We start from the raw sequence: 20,161 nt of genomic DNA, 5'->3' as shown, positions 1-20,161 counted from the left end.
AGGTGGAGCAACAAAGGTGAGACAAACAGAGCAGAGTTTCGGGATTTGACTACACGGGTGCAGTCGTGCATCTCATCTCATCTGGGGTTGGTATCCCCGTACAAGAGCATCTCAAACAATTCAGTCAGATAGGAAGAAAGCTGTGAGACAACCCCCCCCCCCCCCCCCCCCCGACACATGCTCAGAAAAACACACAAACACAAACACATTCAAAAAAAAAACACACACACAGAGAGGCATTTACAGATAGAGCGGTATCATAAATACATTGTCTGCATCGGTCACAAGCCAGCGAGCTGAATCCCACAGTGGGTTTGTGTGTGTCTGTGTGTGCGTTTGACCTCTCTCTCTCTCTCTCTCTTTATCTGTCTCGCGCCCATCTACTGTCTATCATCGTTTTTTTTCCCTCTCCTACCCCCTTTGCCTCTCTTTCTTCCTTTCAGTCGCTAATCCTGCATGTGCTGGTGTTGATAACAAACTCAGTGGCGAGGAAAGGCTTGAGAAGATAGGGAGAGAGCACTGGTCTCTCTTTGGAGCACTAAGCCAAATGGCCACACAGGCACATACGTACACAAGTACAAGCCAGTGTGACAGCGCTGGGTGACAGTGACTAGTTGGCCAAATAATGAGACATGATATCCCCTGCCTCCAGAGGTCAAAAACCTGTCTATCTCTGCCTGTCGCTGGGTTAAGAGCCTGAGCGGCAAATGAATTATTCTTCAATTACTCTTCCAAGAGACACACGTCATCCTTAGGCTCGTCTCTGCTCATTACGTTCATAAATCCCCCAATCTCCCCCATACAGCGGTGAAGAAAATTGTTATTACAGTTTTGACTCAATTGGCGACCCCCACAACCCCCATTACCGTTCTTCCTCTGAATCACCACTTTGCCTTCATTTCCCCTTCATCCTTTTTCGCAGCCCCGAGACACAATGCGCACGTGAAGCACACACATTTGTACACAGGAAAAGACGCACATTGACATGAACATACATAGACACACATACAAAGACACAATAACTTATTTGGTCTGTGTTGGGGAGGTGTGTGTGGGGGGAGGGGGGGGTTATCAGTTTGACACAGGGAACCGTGATTATGTATTTTCTGTGCTCCCGTCAGGGGGGTAGAAGATAAGGGCCCAGACTACAGGAAAGGCAGACACCAGTCATCCCCATGGGGAGGGAGTGGAGGGTGTGAAGGTGACAGTGGGTGAAGACCTTTCTGTTTCGTACACACTTTTTTTTCAGCTTGCCCTCCTGGTAATATGAAGACAAATTACTAAATAAATAAACAAGCATTGCTTTATCTATCCTCTTTTTTTCCCCTGTTGCATATATGTTACAAGCCAACAGTCGCAAGTGCATTCTGCTCTGCCAACTCAGCAGGATGACTATAACATATGATTCTGGTTATGAAATTAAATAGTTTTCCTGTCATAAAACAGACAGTTTTATTTGCTCATAAACACACAGAGGGAACGAGGTATTGCCCACGGTCCGATTCTGTCAAATTTAGAGAGCATTTATCAAAAAAAATAACTTTTCTGGAGAACAACAAAGCCAGTGGAGCGGCAGGGCAGATTTAATCTACATTAAAAGCAGATACATTAAAAAATCTGCACATCAGAAAGATGATTACAGTCTCCAAATATACCTCTTTTCATCTCTGACACATTATTCAACGGTCTCTCCATTTGTTACGTCTCTGGCCTCCTCCCTGTCCCGAGGGTGGGAACTTTCACACACACAAAAAGGAATTTTGAGGCCCACGGTGTCTTCGGGTAGTGATAGGCTGATGTATGAGGAGGGGCATTGTGGCCAGGCATGACAAGTAAAGAGAAGCCATCAGGAGGACATCTAAGGCTTTAGGAATGAAGGCTCTTTGGCACCCAAAGCCGCTCTCCAACACTGGCTCTGATGGACCTGACCTTGAACTTAATCACTACCAGAAGAAAAGAGCACTGCTTGACAGGAAGATGGAGAGATGTTGGAAGGATGTGTTTGTGTGAGGTAAAAGGAGAGAGAGGGGAAAATGAGTGGGAACGAGAAAGTAAAGAAGGGCAATACATACAGTCTCAAATGCACAAAGAAATTGGACACAGAAAGAGACACACACAGGTAGCAGCATTTCTTTTTTAAAGAGATGGATAATGATTCTTGTTGTCTCTTTAAAGGCCATCGGAAGAGTCCGGGCGAGGCTGCCTGGGATGCCGGGAGAAACGCAATAATACGCTATTTTGTCCACATGATGCACACACAAATTAATTTCCTAGAAGATGCAGAAAAACATAAACACATTTAAGTGCCAGAGTTAGGTTCAAGCGGGCACACAACACACACACACACACAAATTCATTAAAATTGATCAAATCAGTTGCTAAGGGAGAGCGCCAAATCACCGAAAGCTCTAGAAGACCCACAAATAATCAATTCCAAGATGGTTTGTATCCATTGCACAGCTTTGGGATGTGACAAGCCTCATCAGTAAAACTATTATTAACTTCCAGGTCGAAACCAAACCACATTCATGAGTAAAAGTTTGCAGTGTATCCTGGCCCCAGAAGCACAGAAGACCACACCCTTACAGTCATCATCCAAGGCTTATTGCAATGGCAACACAGGTTTTGACATTTGAGTATATGTTAATTTTGATGTTTGTTTAACTCCTATAAAGGGAAAAAGCCAGGATACAAAGGAGTACTTTGAAGAGGAACTGCATCGCTCCTGTATGAAAAACCAATATAAAATCCGGAATGCCACAGTGTGCGTTACAGTTACTCTACAGACTATTGAACTCGACACCATGGGCGGTCTACTCCTACCATCAGCTCACTTGATTAAGAAAATAGAATTTCAATTGATTTCCACACTTCCACACACATAATTTGTAAGAAGTCGGAATTAAAAAATATCAATCTGAAACGACTGTGTCATATGAGAGGAGTTAATAAAGTAATGGATTTTCTTCCATTTTTCCTCTGGTGATAGATAGATGGTAAATGAGGAGGTCGAGAAGATTATCAGAGCGATAGTAATGGAGGAAGAGAAGAAGAGTGGAGGAGTCTGTGATAATCGAAGGGGAGAGGAGTGCTGCAGTCCTGGAATCGTATGCAGGTCCACAGAGTCATCAGAAATGCAACGATTCTGAATGTGAGAATATGATATTCAATCGAGCCTAGATTGGACCGAGTGGGAATGAATGAGAGGAGGAATCAACTTCTAAACGGGATAATTACTTTGACAGATTATAACGGAATGAAGAGAGCAAGCAATGTAGGAAGAGAAAGGAAGAAATAAATGACTGGTTGAACGCTATCTCTGATTTATCCGTTTCAGTGTACAGCATATCAAAGATGTTGATTTTGTGAAATAGATCAAGTGAGAATGTTGGCCTATATGGTTTTACATTGTTTTGTTTCATTTTGGTGTCTAGAATTGGACACTACTTCAACCAACATAAGGTTTACCGTGGAATACCACAGGGATGAGTTTGTACATGTTCCCACTGTGTCATCAGGAGGCCCAGCATGCCCTTCAATAGCCATGCTGACGATACGCCACTCTGTGTGGCTGTTTCCTGATGGCACAGGTCTGATTCACTCACTTTAAAGCTGTAATTAAATATATAACATTTATCGTATTACACCTATTTTAAAGACTCTTGTTGGTTTTCCTATTGATTTCGAACATTCTTTATTTGGGTTGACTGTATCGCACGCTTCTGGTTTCTGACCCAGCAAGACCCCGAAACCCCTGGGTCTATTCTTTGAGCTGTTCCACAACACAGAACTAAAACGTTGGGTGATGCTGCTTTTATAACTTATGCTCCATCGCACAGGAACAGCCTTCAAGAGGATCGAAGAAGAGCCAAAACTGTCTTATTTTGTTTTGTTTTATAAATTGATGGTTTTAGTATTTATATTTTTTCATATGTGTAGTAGTAGCTCATTATATTATTACTCTATTCCCCAATGTTTTTTTTCTTGTCATTTCAGTCTCTGAACGTTGTGTATTAGTCTCTGCAGTATTTTCAACTTGAGTGGGATACAAACTTTCTGAAAGGTATTTTATCATTACATTTTTATTGATTTGTAATTTATTAATATATAATATAGCAGCTGATAAATGATGAAAAAAAAATCATCGTAATGCAAATCCTTTATTTAAGACTAAAAGAAAAACACTGTAGTGACCTTGGTACCAAGAGACTCAATTTAATTAAGACATCTGCAGCCCATTCTCGTTTCTGGGCTGTACATGTCTGATGGTATAGAAATGTATAACGTACATGAATGTCTGTATAGTTGTGGTAATTCTGGTGTGCATTGTGTTTGTGCTCTGTCATCTGTATAGTAAATGAGACAATGTGAGTGTATGAAGGGGATAAAATATTATTTTACATTGTGACAAATAAGGAGCTTTAAATAAAAAAAATCAGAATTATAAACGTGCTTATCTAAATGCTGAAAAGCTCCTATTTTTGTTAATACCTTAATAAATAATAATGAGGTGAGCTAGACGGTGTGTGTGTGTGTGTGTGTGTGTGTGTGTGTGAATCTACCTCATATGCTAATGCAGTTTATGACTGGCTGGCTTCATTACTGTCTGTCTACAACAAACTGACCAAGGTCAGAAAAGGTTGCAAAGATGATGGGGGACCAAAACCATGTGCACAAATTAATCTGCTGTCTAATCTAATACTGCAACACGGCAACGGGTGTCTCAGTCCTATTAACACAACTGTAATTGCATTTGAGGAGGAATGGACACACGCATCCCCACAAGGGTACATTCACACTTGTGCGCACACTTTAGGTATATCAAACACAAAACAAATTGCGTTACTAAATTTCACCTATTTTATCTTATACATTCTAGGTGGATGCTATGGGAGGAAAAGGAAACAAATGACAAGGAAAACAAGGTACAGTAATTCCCAATGAATTAAAGGAGTGCATACTGTATGCGTCCATATTTAAATGCTGCTGCACATCTTAAACCACAGAGCACTGCTCATTAACATGGTAATATCCAAACAGCAGGGTGTAGTCAAAACAGCAGCACATTATTAGGATCCATCTCATTAGGCTTTCATGAGATTTAAAAGTTAGCAGGAAATAACTTCAAAACTAAGTCAAAGATAAAACACGCAGTGAGGTGCCAAGTTTACCCCACAAAAGTTAATTTTTCCCCCTCAGAGACGAAGCATGGCCTCCGGGAACGGAGACAGCTGGTTGACAGCAACAGGATTAAACAAAGCAATTTAGCCATGCAAAAATTTTGGTTGATATTTTCTGATACCAGTAATTACTTAAAAAAAAAAGAAATTGCTGATCAAAGTTAACCTTGATGCTGCAGGAACAACAGCATCTTCACTATTAGAAGAAAATAAACAGGCAATTTGATTTCTGGTGAGAGGTCAAAACGAAGAACTGCAGATACTCACTGCAGTGAGATGGATGACTCCTTGAGAGGTCACGGGGCAGCCCATGAAGCCAACAAACTGCAGCTCAGGACAGTGTTCTGCAACTGCCCGTACAGAACGATCAGTGACCTGGAGAATAGAGAAAAAAGACGGGTTCAATTATCGTTCCGGTGGAACAAACATCTCTATCTTAGGACCAAAATTTAACAGCACACCCATGAGTTCTGAAGTGAACCCAATTTTCTTTTTATTATGTCAACTATGTTTGATTCATTTACTTGAAGGCCAAATACTACATTTCATTCAATGAAATCTCCGGGAACATCTGAAAGACGGGATTTTTTTCAGATTAACTCCTAAATATGTTCCCTTTGTGTGTGCGTGGTGGGTCAGGCGTGCTTTGTGTTTGACGAGAGATTGATGATGAGTGGGAAAGAAGATTGCAGAAGAAGAGGAGCAGGAGGCAGATAATATACAAGCTAAACAGCTATAAGAGCCTCTGTGCCAAGCGGTGAGGACGTTATGAAGGATGGACTTCTCCCTATCCTTCACTCAGCCATCTACTAACAGCTCATAATGGATCAGAGATCAATAAGGAAGCAGAACATTTCCACCAGCTTCACTGTAGTCATCAATACAGGTATTGATAGCTACTTCACTCCCTTCTTCGCACTCAACACTGCAACAGTACATTGGCGATTGTTCGTCCTAGGCAATACCGACGGCCTCTTAAAACTCTTCAATCACAACATTAAAATGCAAAGAAAAGAGTGACTGAAAAGAGCTGACTCAGTGCTTTGATTAAATGAGAAACCAAAAGGAAAAAAAAAAATCATTAAAGAACAAAAATCACTTTCTAGAGATCCCTGTCAAAACCTTGTTGCCTTTCAACACTTCCAAAAAGCAAGTCAGGCAGAAAGTACATATGAATATATGCAAAAAAGGACATCAACTAGTGATGGGTGCATAAAAAAACACAAACTCTTCCTTAGCAATTTACACTTTTGTCAGGCCTGTTGGAGTGCATTTAGGCAGAAATCTGAATCTGATATGTTTTGAAAACTAAGTGAAGGCTATTGTGAATTTTAATGTTAAAAAGTAAAATAATCCAAGGACTGGATTTTTGAAGTTACACACAGGAAAACTAAATCTGAGAATGCAACAAAAGCCCCCGATTAGGAAACACAAATTCAGCATTGACTGGTTGCGTTGGATGGTATGTAGACACTTTATACCGTGGCGTACCGTAATTGTACCTTACACGTGACATCATAGTTCTGCCTTTGGAAGGCTTTGTGTTCTTGATAGCGTCCTTCTGTTTGAGGATTGTACATATTGTCGATGTACTCCGCTCGTACTGGCGTGCCAAACCACTTACGGACACCACGGTCATGTTGATTGATAATTTCATGCTTCATCTCTATAGTCATCGTGCATATTTTCTTCTCACTGCCATCCTTACCACTCACTCACTTATTATAAAGAATATTCACAGATACAGCCAAAATCACTGAACGAGTGAAGCGCGCTTGGAGCGCTCACGGCGCTCGGCTATCTGGAAGTTGCTCGTATCTCAAATTTATACTCGTATTTATACAGAGCAGTAATTTCCAGGGAAAGCAATACCTGGATGCACAATAAAATTCTACATACTGATCAACATTTGCTGCAGTCAGTAAAGATTAACTGAAGGTGAGTGAGTGTCCCTGCTCTAGGACACTGATGCATGCAGAAACTGGGTCTGCAGGGCCAGGTGGAGCTGGTGGTGGTGGCGGGTGAAGAAAGCAGAGTTGTCTTTTTTGAGTATGAAACTGGAATGGGGTATGGTGGGGGCACCAGGAAAGGCAGCTTGAGTTGAGCAGCTGGCAGGTGAGGTGAGCTGGCCAAAGCTTCCCTAACATGGCATCTGGCAAAGCAAAACCAAAATCAAAGGAAACACTTTCAGGTTGACTACCAGCAGAATCAGAACGCTACATGCCGCCATGTTCCTTAAATCAGAACCGTGTGCAAAAGAAACACACGAAGAACAGCCAAATCCACCTCCAGACTGTCTGTCATGCCATGTTCGTGCTGACAGAGTGCGTGGGTGTAGCAGTGTGTGTGTGCGTGTGTGTGTGTGCGCGCACGATTGCGCGTAAGTGTATGCATTTGTACTCTGGAGCTGAAGAGAAAGAAAACGGGTTACAGTAACTCACAGCAGGTGAAAGGGGAGACAGAGGAAAAAGAAAAGAACTCTCACCAGAGCAGAACAGGCCAGCAGGGCATGTAGCAAATCAGATTAACCATGTATATGTGCATGTGCGCGTGCATGTATGTGCATGTGCGTGCATGTGTGCTTGTATGCTCGATTAAGACCATATGCCTTTGTAGCTAATATTTGTCTCCAACCCACAAAAAAAACACAGAATGATGTCCCAAATTTCTCTTTGCTTCCTCCTCAGTTTTTTTGTGGATGTGGGTTTAAAAACAAGACATGAGTCCTGGCAGGGCTTTGGAGAAGACGCTGCAGGTCAGGAGAGACATCTCAGACTTTTAGAAGGGATCCAGTTTAATGGTCTAAAGGAAAGGCAGAAATGCTGCAGTCATAAAGACAGAAAGTGTGTGTCTGATGATGGGGGGGTTTGGGCTGGTGGTCTGTTCTAAGAAAATACTGTGGTGTGGCATTTCAACTCGTCAGCATTGCCTCTCATACAACTCGTCAGACGCACAGATGAAAGAGATGCGAGAGGAACAAGTCTGAAGCAGACCGACAAGGGATCCTTTTAATTCCATTGTTTTCTCCCTCCTCCCACGAAGGTTTTACACCCCCCCTCGCCCCCCCCCCCGATATCAAACTGAACGATTATCACCAACAGACACAACACAGCAAGAATCCTCCATCACGCGCACCATTAATTGTGTTGTGCCTTTCTTTTATTTCCTCCATTGTGAGTGCTTCACCCTCACAAAGCCACACACACACACACACACAACTACAGGTGAAGCTGGTTTCATCATTGAGAAGGATGGCAAGGAGTGAGTGGAGGGCAGGTCGACGATCATTTGTCTGTTTCAAACTGATAATGATGCACAATCACGTAAACACACCCACAGAAAGACTCTTTCATCCCTCAACCTCCTAAGAAATGAAAAAGTTCAATTCTTTTTCCTTTCTTTGCCAGCTGGAGCCGGTCATTCCTGCTCCCGCTGACGAGTGATCATTTGACCAGCCATCAGTTGTCACTCAAAGAACCCGAGTCTAAATGTTTCAGAGCCCTCGCGTCCAAGTCGTGCAAATGAAGGGCTTTGTCATTTTGACAAAGGGAAGGGTGCGTCTAGACTGCGGAGGTCACACGAGAACGCTTTACTCGAGATGTGATACATGTACATGTATAAAGAGGTCGCCTATCTCACGATGCAGCAAACTACTGAGAGGACTTACATTGTTTGGCGCTTGTTGCTTCAGGTGATCGAGGTCCAGTTTGGGTAATAAATCCATTAATTAAAATGAAAAAATGAGAATTACATGCTGCACATATGAAGCGATTTACCAGGAAAGTGTTCGTAGTCAGAGCGCTCGAAGTTAACGAACCTCACTGAAGTAACGCAGGAGTCACATTCAGAGAACTGAACGCAGCCTTACTTTAACGCCTCACACCATTTTTTTTCAATCATTTCTTTTTCGGTTGAACAGACACCGTCCGTGAATGTTAATATTACCGGTATCAAAGGGGAGGGTAATTAGTGGCTATTTGTAAGACTAGTGGAACTAACTGCAATAGAGACTTGATAACTAATAGAGCCATAATTAAGCATTCAGAAGGAGCCGCCTGTCGGACCGATGCAGTTTAGCCTGATCATTAATAAAGGTTGATTAACCGGTAGAGTACCTACATTATGCTCATGATGAGGGTAGAATTCAAGGCGCAGTAAGTTCCTGTGGATCATGTGAGAGCATGGTGTCAATCTACAGTAGATTAATGTCCGTAACGCCCGATCGTATTTTAATAATCTGTTAAAATACCTTTTCAGATTAATACAAAATTTACGTAAGAATAATCAAATTACGGTTTCACACCTTATTATTTTAAATAATGCATCTAAAATCCTAAACTGTGTTTTGTTTCACCGTCACAATGAGTCTCATAATATCCAAAACTACCATTTCTCAATGGCGCTACGTTGAAAATGACTCTCCCTAAAATGTCTGCTCGTTCAAAGGCAATCCTTTCCTTCCATGAATACTTTTGATTGATACTGCAGAGGGTTCAACACAGCCCTGGAATGTACACACACAGATATACACACACGAGCAAACTTGGGTCCACGCTCATAAACTCACAAACACACAGCAACCCACTAACTCTCCTTTTAACGAGCTCAGATGGGCTGTATTGACGCGAAGGACTGGTGATCTGGCAAAAAATCTAAATGAAAACTTATCATCCTCTGTAATATCCGATGCCTTGAGACAAAAGCAACACAGAAAGTCATAAAGTTTTACGACAGCAAGGGAGAGTCTCTTTACTGTGCTGTCTCGGTGCTGATGAGCAGATACTGCGCTCTAAGTGCAGGGTGGTTTTGTCCACAGTTATGCAGGTAGATTGATCAGACAACTTCTCAGAGACGACCAACTAAAGCTTTAGATTCACGTTTAAATCTGCCTAAAGTACGTGCATGCTCTCTGACTCTGACATGCATTAACTCTGCCATACAGACGAACACAGTTGGAGCAACACAGCTCAATGTGCAGTCCAGACAGGTGTGGCCTTCCTGGTCTCTAGATGTCCACATTCATGAGACATTATGAGACAGGAACACAGGACTGATCGCACAGAGAAAGCAGAACGAGAGCGGGATGAGAGATGAGAGATCAGCAATCTTTTCATATTAATATAACGTGACGTCAGTGTATCGCATGGTTGCTGCTTCAATGCCTGTAAATCCTGTCAGAATATGGTAGTGACAGAGACGCAGTGAAAAAGATGGAGAGGTGTTATGACGGGACAGACAAACTTTGTGTGCGCGCGTGTGTGCGCGTGTGTGTGTGTGCGTGTGTGAAGGGGAGTACGTGAATATGAGAACAATCGGATCTCATTAGAGGCCTGACGGGATGAGGAGCCGTGATGAGAGCTCTGAATCATCACCATCTAATCAATCAGTTTAATTAACCGAGCTTTATGAACACAGGGCCGAGCTGACAAAGAATCCACCGACACAAAGATTAATACTGATTACGGAATACACTGCAACACATTCTATTAGCAATCCATCTTCACGCCCATCCAGCGGCTTTGCATAAGCTGCTTCATCGCCAGTCGCGGGAAATCCTCGGGAAGCTTTTAAAGGTTCTTCTGACTCCAAGTGAACGGAATATGCTGTTCATCAGAATTAATTATTTTGCCTGATGGAGCGTAACACTGAAAGTGACTTGGTGCCGTTAGCAGCGTCATGTCATTTTGCTCCATTCATAACTTTTCACAATGTAATTTGAAAGATGGACGTGGCGGTTATGAAAGAAGCCTTCATTGGACGGTTTGGATGTTCAACTTTAAGACACAGTCTGAGGTCGGGCCGGTAGCACGGCCCTCCGAGGCTCACCCATGCCCTCACGATGGGAGAAGGTGAAACCGCTAACACAGAAGTGAAACCGTCTGTATGTCTGCCTGTGTGCGAGTGGTGTGTGTGTGTGTGTGTGTGTGTGCGACCTGCTACTGGATGACACCAGAGGTCAACTGTTTCCACTGCCCACTTGACCACCCACCATGCCACACTGCGGGCTGTCACCACTTTGTTTTCGTGTAAACTCAAAGTGTCTGTGGCCTTGCTATTTTTCTCTTTGCAGTTTCAGTGAGAGCAGCAAAAACATTTGCCATTATCTTTATTATCTCATCATTTTATCACGTTTCTTGCTCATTATTTTGTGATGGGAGAAAAAAAATAAACAAAATGCTATCAGGAGGCTAATTTGCAAAATAGAGCCACAAAAAATCGAAATGGCTGGATACTGTTTAAGTACATGGGATTTAGTGAAAACAGCTATAAAAGGCAATTAAGTCATAATTAACTTTACAGAGAACTTGATGCAATTTTGTCATGGATGTAACTTTGCATTTTAAATATTAGCCTAAAGTTATGCCTTTTATTTTAAATTTAAACCACAAAATGGTGTCAAACCCTGTAAGATATTAAAATAGCTTGTTTCATTAATTAGCACAAATCGCAAAGAGTCTTCAACATTTGAAGCCCGGAACCAGTAAATACTTGATATTGTTACTCAAAATAAAGCTAAATAAATAAATGTAAATGCAAATAAAATGATATTTTTTCAACGTGGGGAATAATTTGTTAAATAATGAATAACTTAAGTGAAAAATGAAAAAACATGTGAACAGATTTGAATAAAAATCGGTATACAAGTATGACAAATATTTATTCCGTTTATATATAATATATAAACGGAATAAATATTTGCCATACTTGTATACCGATTTTTATTCAAAGATATATATATATATATATATATATATATATATCTTTGATTGTTACAAACTCATCCACACCCAGCGATTATTCAAACTGCTCTGCTGTGGCAGTGGCAAAGAAAATGGACTAAAATGATCTGAAAAGTACACTATATTTCTGAAAAATCGAAGGCAGTTCAAATAGATGACTGTGTTTGAAAAATGAAACTTCAAGAATCAATAGGGCCACTTTTCTCAAGCTGTGGCCGTCTCAGGCTCAGTCTCAGAGATCCATGATCCATTGGTAGCCTTTTCACACACCTCAAAGACGTAGCTGCTACTTATGTGGCACGAAATATTCCCTAGCATGAACAGAAAGACGGTATTTTATCCCTTCTTAACGGAAATCAAACATGCATTTCTCTCTCCCACAAATTTGTCATTTGTCAAGCAATCGTGACTGCTTCCGTTGCTGTCTTTAACCTTGATGCTCGGGAGGACTGAAATCTGCATGTGTGATCCACTGAAGTGATTGATCGCCTCATTCTTTTGTACGCTCCACTCTCAAGGGAAAATTACCTGTAATTTACTGAGCGTTCCCTGAAGACTTCCCTGAAGAGAGAGCGTGTGTGTGTAATCGCACGTATGTGTATGCGGGGCAGGGGGGTGAGTGCTTCTGGAGACCCCCGCACAGCAGTTTCCACGAAATGAAGAGGGAGATTTGTTCCCGGCCTGTTTCCCGATGGATCAATAATGCTTTGTTGTATCTAAGATGGAAATCAGAAGCTATACTGCTGCTCCTTTAAAAGCAGCAGCAGAACTGTAAAACTCTCCAACTGTTCTCACGAGGTTTATATCACAGTGAATTCAGTTCCCAAGCAACGCGTTTCGTAGTTTGCTGAACTGGATGTCAAACCGAAATCAGCAATCACTGCGGAGAAAGCCAGATGTCGCATTTTACCCTTGATGGCTGACAACTGCACAACATTGTCGACAGTCCTTGAATTCCTCTCGAGTATTCACACCTCAGTGTGTGACTTTTCAAGTCACACACTGAGGGGGTTTGTCTATGAAAAATCATCATAAGAGAAACGTACAAACTGTGACGTGTAGAAACAATCCAAGGTCGTCTTTGATAAAGCATCAACAGCCAGCTGTGAATGCTCTTTCAGGGCTCAGAGGCTCACTTGTGGTCTGTCCTTTTTACAAAGACCTGGAAGCCACCAAGAGTCCAAACGTCTTAAACCCTGACTGTTCCCTTGGAAAATGGCCAGGACAATCTATCAGGGTGGACCTGAAATAGACTTTAAGGCTGTGAGCTTTACTTATAGATCAGCTTCATGTCTCATACTAATGATGAAAAATGGGACCTAAAGAGACCAATTTGGCCATGGACCTGAATCGGAATGGCAAGCGACTGTGCTCATGTACCCTATCAATGCTTGGCATTACAGCTATAGGCCATATTGGATTGTTCTGTTCAGCAGCCTATGGAGGGACAGGCTACCTGCTCTTCTTATTGACACCAGTACTACACATATGGACTGGGAACTGCATGGCAACTAAACTAGTGGGGGGAAAAAACAATCGTCGTCTCTTTCCAGGAAAAAAAAGCGGTATTCAGAACCTTTGGGCTTCTTTGAGATGACATTGATCTTGTCGGTGGACCTTTGATGGTAATTCTTGCTAAATAAGCTGTTCAGCCAACATGATAAAGCTTCAGGTAGAGCGTGAATGTGAGAAAACTTTCAAAGATATCTTTTCAGAGATAGTGTCAGTTTAAAAAAATGAAAAGAAAAACAAATGCTTTATTTCAAAAAAGCAGTTGAAGAAAAAAGAAAACATATTGGTTATATTTGTGGTTACACATCCATATTCGTTTCCCAGGACAGTTGTCTCATTTTGCACTATTCATTAGTTAATGATTTCAGTTCAGGCAACACATGGCAAAGAAATTAGGTTTTATCACGCAAAACATTTACACATTTCAATAATATTTAAGAATTCGTTTATAGGAGCATAGGTTACCTAAATTTCTGTTCTCTCAAAGGGTATTTCATTCATTCCAGAGAATAGTCTCTCAGCATTTTGAGAAAAGTAACCTAATTTTAGGTGAAAACCAAATCTTGTTCAATACCCAGCAATATCATTAGCATGAAACGTCGGTAAATTTGCATCTTGCAAGTCTGCAACTTTCATTCAATATGAGAGACGTGCCTTCCAATCCTCCACCTGCATAACACTGGCCTGTTGTCACAGCTTCTGCAAGCACCAGCCATGTCGATGCCAAACACAGGAGTAACTCGGTCTGGAGAGTTCTCAATCGTAGGGAAAGTCTCAACTTTAACAAGATGAATAGAGAAAGCTAAGGCATTCAGACAGCTAGAACAGAAAGAGACATGTTCTCCGCCTAAAATTGGCATGTAGGATGCAAACCGAATCATTACAGCTGATGCAGTTTTGTTGTTCAGTGGGCACATACAACCTATTTCAGGAGCAGCAATGGATTTTTCTTTAAGCAGTAAAACTTCACACTTCATTCCCTCCCCCTCGTCAGTAACAGCAGGTAGAAGGGACCCAGAGCTGGCCTGAGGGTAGCAGCCCCCTCTGCCCTCCACAGCCTTGGGGCATGTAGTCTTTGCTTCCATGGGCTGTATGATAAGTGCTAGAGGAATATTGTGGGGACAGCTGACATCCCAAATATCATGGGGGGGGGGGGGGGGGAAGGCACACAGCAATATCCTGGGAGTTCTGTTTATGCAGATGATGTCCAGGTAGGTGACAGGGCCCAAGGCAGGGAAATTAAAAGGTTGTTACATGTTTACAGTCATTCAGCGGGTATATTCACGCTGCTGGTACGAATACTGACAGGGTTAGATATCTTCTGTCAAACAGACAGTGGTATGATTGAAATAAAGTCCAAAGGGAAAGTGGGAAAGCTTTTTCCACATTTTATGAGTATTGAAAGTAAGCCTCTAAGCAAGCGCCCCGAACAGTAACTGAATGTAAAGATAACCTACAATTCTGCTGCTATCAACTGTCATTCTGGCTGGGAGCTGATACGTTAAATGTGCCAGGAGAGACTTTATCACACATCAAAATTGATTTCACATAGTTCACTTATTCTGTCTCTCGGCAATCAAGACCGGCAGGAAGTGGAGACCAGAGGCTGCAGTGAAGCGAGCAGAGGTACGAGGGGAAGGCGCGGAAGCAGCTATGTTGTCCATCACAGTCCATCCAGCATGCATTGTTGGGGCTTGGCCGATACACCAGCATGCCCCCCCTGTGCCAGAAGGTCGGGAATCCTAGAACAAATATTGAGTTGCTGGTAGTAGATGAAAATGGGGCCTTATTGGCACACAGAGTCAAGTGTGTGTCGCAAACCTGTACAGGCTGCAGACATAGATGCTTCATTACACCAAAACAGCTAAGCCCCATCTCAGTGTATGAGATATGAGTTGGTGTATTCAAGAGAGAATATATCCAGTATAGATCGGTGCATCTCAAACTCACGTATGAGGAACTGCACAAATATGATCAAATACACCAGAGGAAACACATCAAATGTGCTGGCATGTAATCGTTTGGACTCAGCAAAGGCATGCTGGTCTGAAACTTCTGAAAACAAATACGCATATGCTGTTTGGAGCAGATCATGGAAACACCAGTGTGGCTCCCCAGTGATTTGTTGTACTGTATAAAAAAAGAATGAAAGTTGTGACATCTCCAATGGAGCAACTCTGTGTTTTATCACACTCAGTCGGTTTCAAACAGCTTATGGGCACAGAAGTAATGAGGAAATTAACAAAAGGATAATTTGTCAGAAGAAACAGAAATATAATACAGAGTGTTATATTTCCAGTTGTCTGGTGTGATATATTTTATCACACCAGACAACGTAGGACGGATGGTACATATTTGAAGGAAGACATCTTAAGTTAAACAAGATAATTATTCTAATGTGTATATTCTGAGGCTAATGCCGAAACAAAATCAGTTCAATTTAAACGTCTAAACAAAATCTGATCTTACAAGAAGTTGTGGTTCCAATTCCAAGCAACAAAATGTATCAAATTTTACCACAAAACAGGAATGAGATTTGTGTTATCAACCCAGTTGCTGCTAATCTATATAGATGTGTTGATATTTGTATCCATATCTGATATATCTGGTATATCCTATGTGTTAGTCTGTGAGATTCTTATGCATAGGGTAAACTGTATGAGTCTACTTCCCAGGTTTCCCTGTTGGGAAATACTGATAATAAAAGAAAGCAAAGGGGAGGATAAAAGAGTGGCACATTTACAGTCAGCATTAGAGGGTTACATAAAGATCTGATATGGTGGGACGGCCTGCTGCAGAGTCAGCTCAGCAGGGGTTGAATCAGAGATGTGATTCCCCCCATGCTTATCTTAAGCAATCTTGTATTCCATCATGGAGGGAGGCATCGCAACTCCCTGGAGCATTAGCACTGTAATCAAACAGATATACACACTACGCAAACAGCAAATTGCAAGTGTTGCAAAATTTTAGTGTCATTTTGTTTTTCCGTCTGTGATACAAACATACGCATTAGTGATAAAATGCGCAATTAAATCAGTCTCAGACAATAAAGGAAAATAAAGTTAACATTAATAAATAATAATCAGCAGCACCACGGGCCTAAAAAAACCCTGAGATAATGCCACTGATAAAGTAAAAACACGTTTCAGGTAAAACTGAACAAAGCAGGGAAGCAGAGAGGGAAGAAGAAAGATGAGAAAGGCCAAGAGAGATGCCAGAGGAGAATGAAGGATTCCAGGTCAGAAAGGAGAGAATAACAAGAGACCACATACAGAAAACTGCAAATACATTATTAACAAGCATTCCCTGCTGATTGTGATGCAAACTCATACAATAACACACACATACAAACCAAGCAGCAGTGTTTGTGGCTCAGTGGGCTCGGATTATAAGCAGGTAATGATTAATGCAGTGGGGTTAAGACTTTGACGCCCGCACCACTCCCCTGAATGTTTTACAGTCTACACCAACAGAAAAACGCAAAAAAACATACTCAGTACAAATGTCAACACACACATTTATATGAAGCCACAGAAGATTCAACTTTGACTTTTGTATTTGCTCAGTGCTTATGTATAATGTTATATGTATAGACTGAAACGAAAATGTCTAACAATCCCTGTGTGAGTCGGAGAACAAGGACATGTTTGGGTGTTGTCGGAAAGACGGGGATCCACCAAGTGATGAGTAAGCTGACAGTCAGGTTCAACCTCCTCCAATGACCAATGACTCCCAACCCTGTGCCTGTCCAACGGCCTTAAAGCCATCACTGACGCGTAGCCTCTACAGGCCGCATGCAAGCAAGGGCAAATCTTGACAGCAGCTGCACTCAATGATCGTCCAAACTTTGTAAAACCATACAGTACCAACATATTACTTCATCAACACTTTAATAAAAAAACTATATTCCTCTTGCATGAATCATTCAAAACCTCACCGGCATTATTTGGCAATAAACAATGTACTGGAATGTGAAGAAGCATGTTAAGTTATAGGAGAAGACGTCCAAACACAACTGTGTAAACACCTGAAGGCAACTGCTGCAAACCACCTGCTTTTTTCTTTCATTTCTTTCTATAAATTTACATGGAACCACCATCCTCAAGCTATGCTTACTAAACAGATGCTATATGTCTCCGACAACCTTAATTTGGCACTCTATTTCCTGCTTATTAGGGACCCTTCTGGGGGCTCCTAACCTCCTAATCAGCATGGTAAGAGGACAGACAGCGACACAGCCCCGTTGACTCACCAGGTGTTCGGCTGATAGGGGTTAGGCTAGGGAAATGAGAGGAGAGGATGAAGAGTGAAGCGTGAAAAAAAAATGAATTATCAATGTGCGACGAGCAAATGGAAAATGATTATTTCATGGTGAGTGTCTGATGTCTGATTCTGAAGTGTAGCAATTAATTATTCATTTTCTCAATGAGATGAATATTTGGTCAATGAAACACAAACCTTTGCTTGAGATAATTTAGGCGAAGGAATGAGGAGCAAGGTCACAGGTCAAAGTCAGACACAAGCATGCCACATCCGTTTGAATAGCAGAAATCCATTTCTCGAATATTTTTTTTATCTAAAGTGAGCATAAAATTATAAAAGTATGGAAACTTGCAATCAATCTGAAGAGATTTAGGCAAAAAACAACAAAAAACTTTATTAAGTTATTAATAAAGTTATTAAGGCAGAAAGCTCCTCGAGTATAGTAGACCGAATAGATAACCTTGAAAAGGCAACCCAGGCCGTATCGCTTGGGGTTTTCACTGCTAATTACAGACATCGCTAAGAGCTAAGCGTAACACAAAATGCCTTCATGATACACATGCAGAAATCCATGCGAGAACACAATGCACACAGTACCCATGTGTCTCTCATTCCACCCCAAAAAAGAAAACTGATGACATGTTGTTCTCTGATAATGGATGTTCAATTTCATTTTTCAACAAAGTACAAGTGAGAAAGAAAGGGCTGTATAAAGATTAAAGCCTTTTTGTGCTACTTCTGCTCAAGTTGCTTCAACAATCGCATCTCTGCTGAGCAGATTGCCAAGTAACAATCTGTGATACGGGCAGAACACAACAGTGCCGAGGGAGGGCCGAAGCGTTGCGAGGCAGACGACACGCCAACAAGCCAATTCCTCACTCATGTTCTCATCTGTCTTTATTGCTGGTAGAGCAAATTGGAGTGTGCTATATTGTTATTGAGAACAGAGAGAGAGAAACAAGAGCGAGAAAACGAGAGAGACGGATGAATGTAAGAAAGAAAAGCGACATTGACAAAACAGCAAGAAACACTTTGTAATGAAGGAGAGAGGGTGAGCAGTGGAGAGAGAGGAAGACTTATTCAAAGACAAAGGAGGAGAGAAAGGCCACCAGACTAGTGGTATAGGTCAACCCCCCCAGTCTGAAAATGGCAACGGCAGCCCTGTGATCATGACCATTTTCCACACTTTACTCAAAAGCTCAATCAGGCCAAACAGTTTAAAGGATGCCCTTCATTTCGTTTAACAATCCCTGTGAGATTTTAAATGTAGTAACACAGACAGCAAAAGTCCTCATCAGCAGAGCCAATAAGGGAAGGGAAGGATCTGCAAGACAGTCATGAGGCCCAGCCATGATGGACGGCTTAGAGACAGTGTCTCTGAGGAAGAGACAGGAGGCGGAGCTAGAAGTGGCGGGGATGAAGATGCTGAGTTTCTCCTTGGGAGTGACCAGGATGGATAGGATTAGAAATGAGGCAATAAGAGGGACAGTGAAGGTTGGAGGTTTTTGAGATACGGTCAGAGAGGACAGACTTCAATGGTTTGGACACGTCCAGAGGAGAGATAGCTCAGTTTTCTTAAGAAAAGTCAAAATGGTCGATTTCACCATACCGTACTGCGCAGCAAGATCCGAGACACGAACAGCATTTTCATGTTTGGCAATTATTTCCTTCTTCAATTCAACAGCTGTTCTCGCGACTTTCTGCTTTTCTTTTCCAGTAGTATTGCTGCTGCCGTTCTTTGGATCCATGACTAAGAGCTAAAGAGAACAAAGCGAAAAATCATGCACACAAAGCGAAGAATCTCCATGTGGCAGGTCGACTGAAACTGAACCCACTCGGATAGGCTCCGCCTTCGTTCGCTTGTCTTCGGTTCACCTCGGCTCCACTCATCTGTTCAAATTCCGAAAATGTGTTCGTCTTCCGAGGCATTTTAAACTCAATTTTTCTGTACTTTACGTTCTTCACTTTGTTTCTGCAGAGAAGAGTAGGTCAAAATTCCACCGCAGCAATCAATGATGGGGACTGATCTCCATTTGTTGTGGACTAGCAGTTGTGTTACTGGTAAAGGTGGCGCAGGTAACATATTTTCAGTATTTGCTGGGATAGCATACGGTGGTGATAAGAGGGATAACTTTTGTAGCACTTTTTAGATTCAGTAAAATACGCAATATGATTTCAATCTAATACAGATAAAAATAAAGGCCCTTTCTGCCCTGCTGAGGGGCACAAGTCACCTTGTAGAAAACACACTAGAAAGGTAGGACATCGCTGTGGTCCCTCCAGCTACAGGTTACCCAAAAAATAAAAATACATAAGAATTTCATTAGGGAGCCAATGCACTCTGGGAAATGGACCATGGTTGAAATTATTCTTCAGCCCATGTCGCTCAACGTCTGAAAGCCCATTTTGTCCATCATGTTAGTGCATTAACCGAGATAGAAAACAAGACTCAAAATCATTTCTGTG

General features: G+C 41.8%; 1 protein-coding gene across 1 annotated transcript in view; it reads right to left on the bottom strand.

Moving 5' to 3' along the window:
- The window catches only part of fbxl17 (F-box and leucine-rich repeat protein 17), a 155,694-nt gene that overhangs the window by 104,675 nt on the left and 30,858 nt on the right, over positions 1-20,161 (bottom strand). Inside the window, exon 6 of the mRNA XM_068738716.1 lies at positions 5,448-5,555. Within this exon, the coding sequence (XP_068594817.1) occupies positions 5,448-5,555 (108 nt within the window). The remainder of the gene's footprint in view (positions 1-5,447; positions 5,556-20,161) is intronic.

The sequence above is a fragment of the Brachionichthys hirsutus genome, chromosome 4 (assembly GCF_040956055.1).
Source record: "Brachionichthys hirsutus isolate HB-005 chromosome 4, CSIRO-AGI_Bhir_v1, whole genome shotgun sequence".
Taxonomy (NCBI): Eukaryota; Metazoa; Chordata; class Actinopteri; order Lophiiformes; family Brachionichthyidae; genus Brachionichthys; species Brachionichthys hirsutus.
This window is presented reverse-complemented; position numbering and strand designations above follow the sequence as displayed.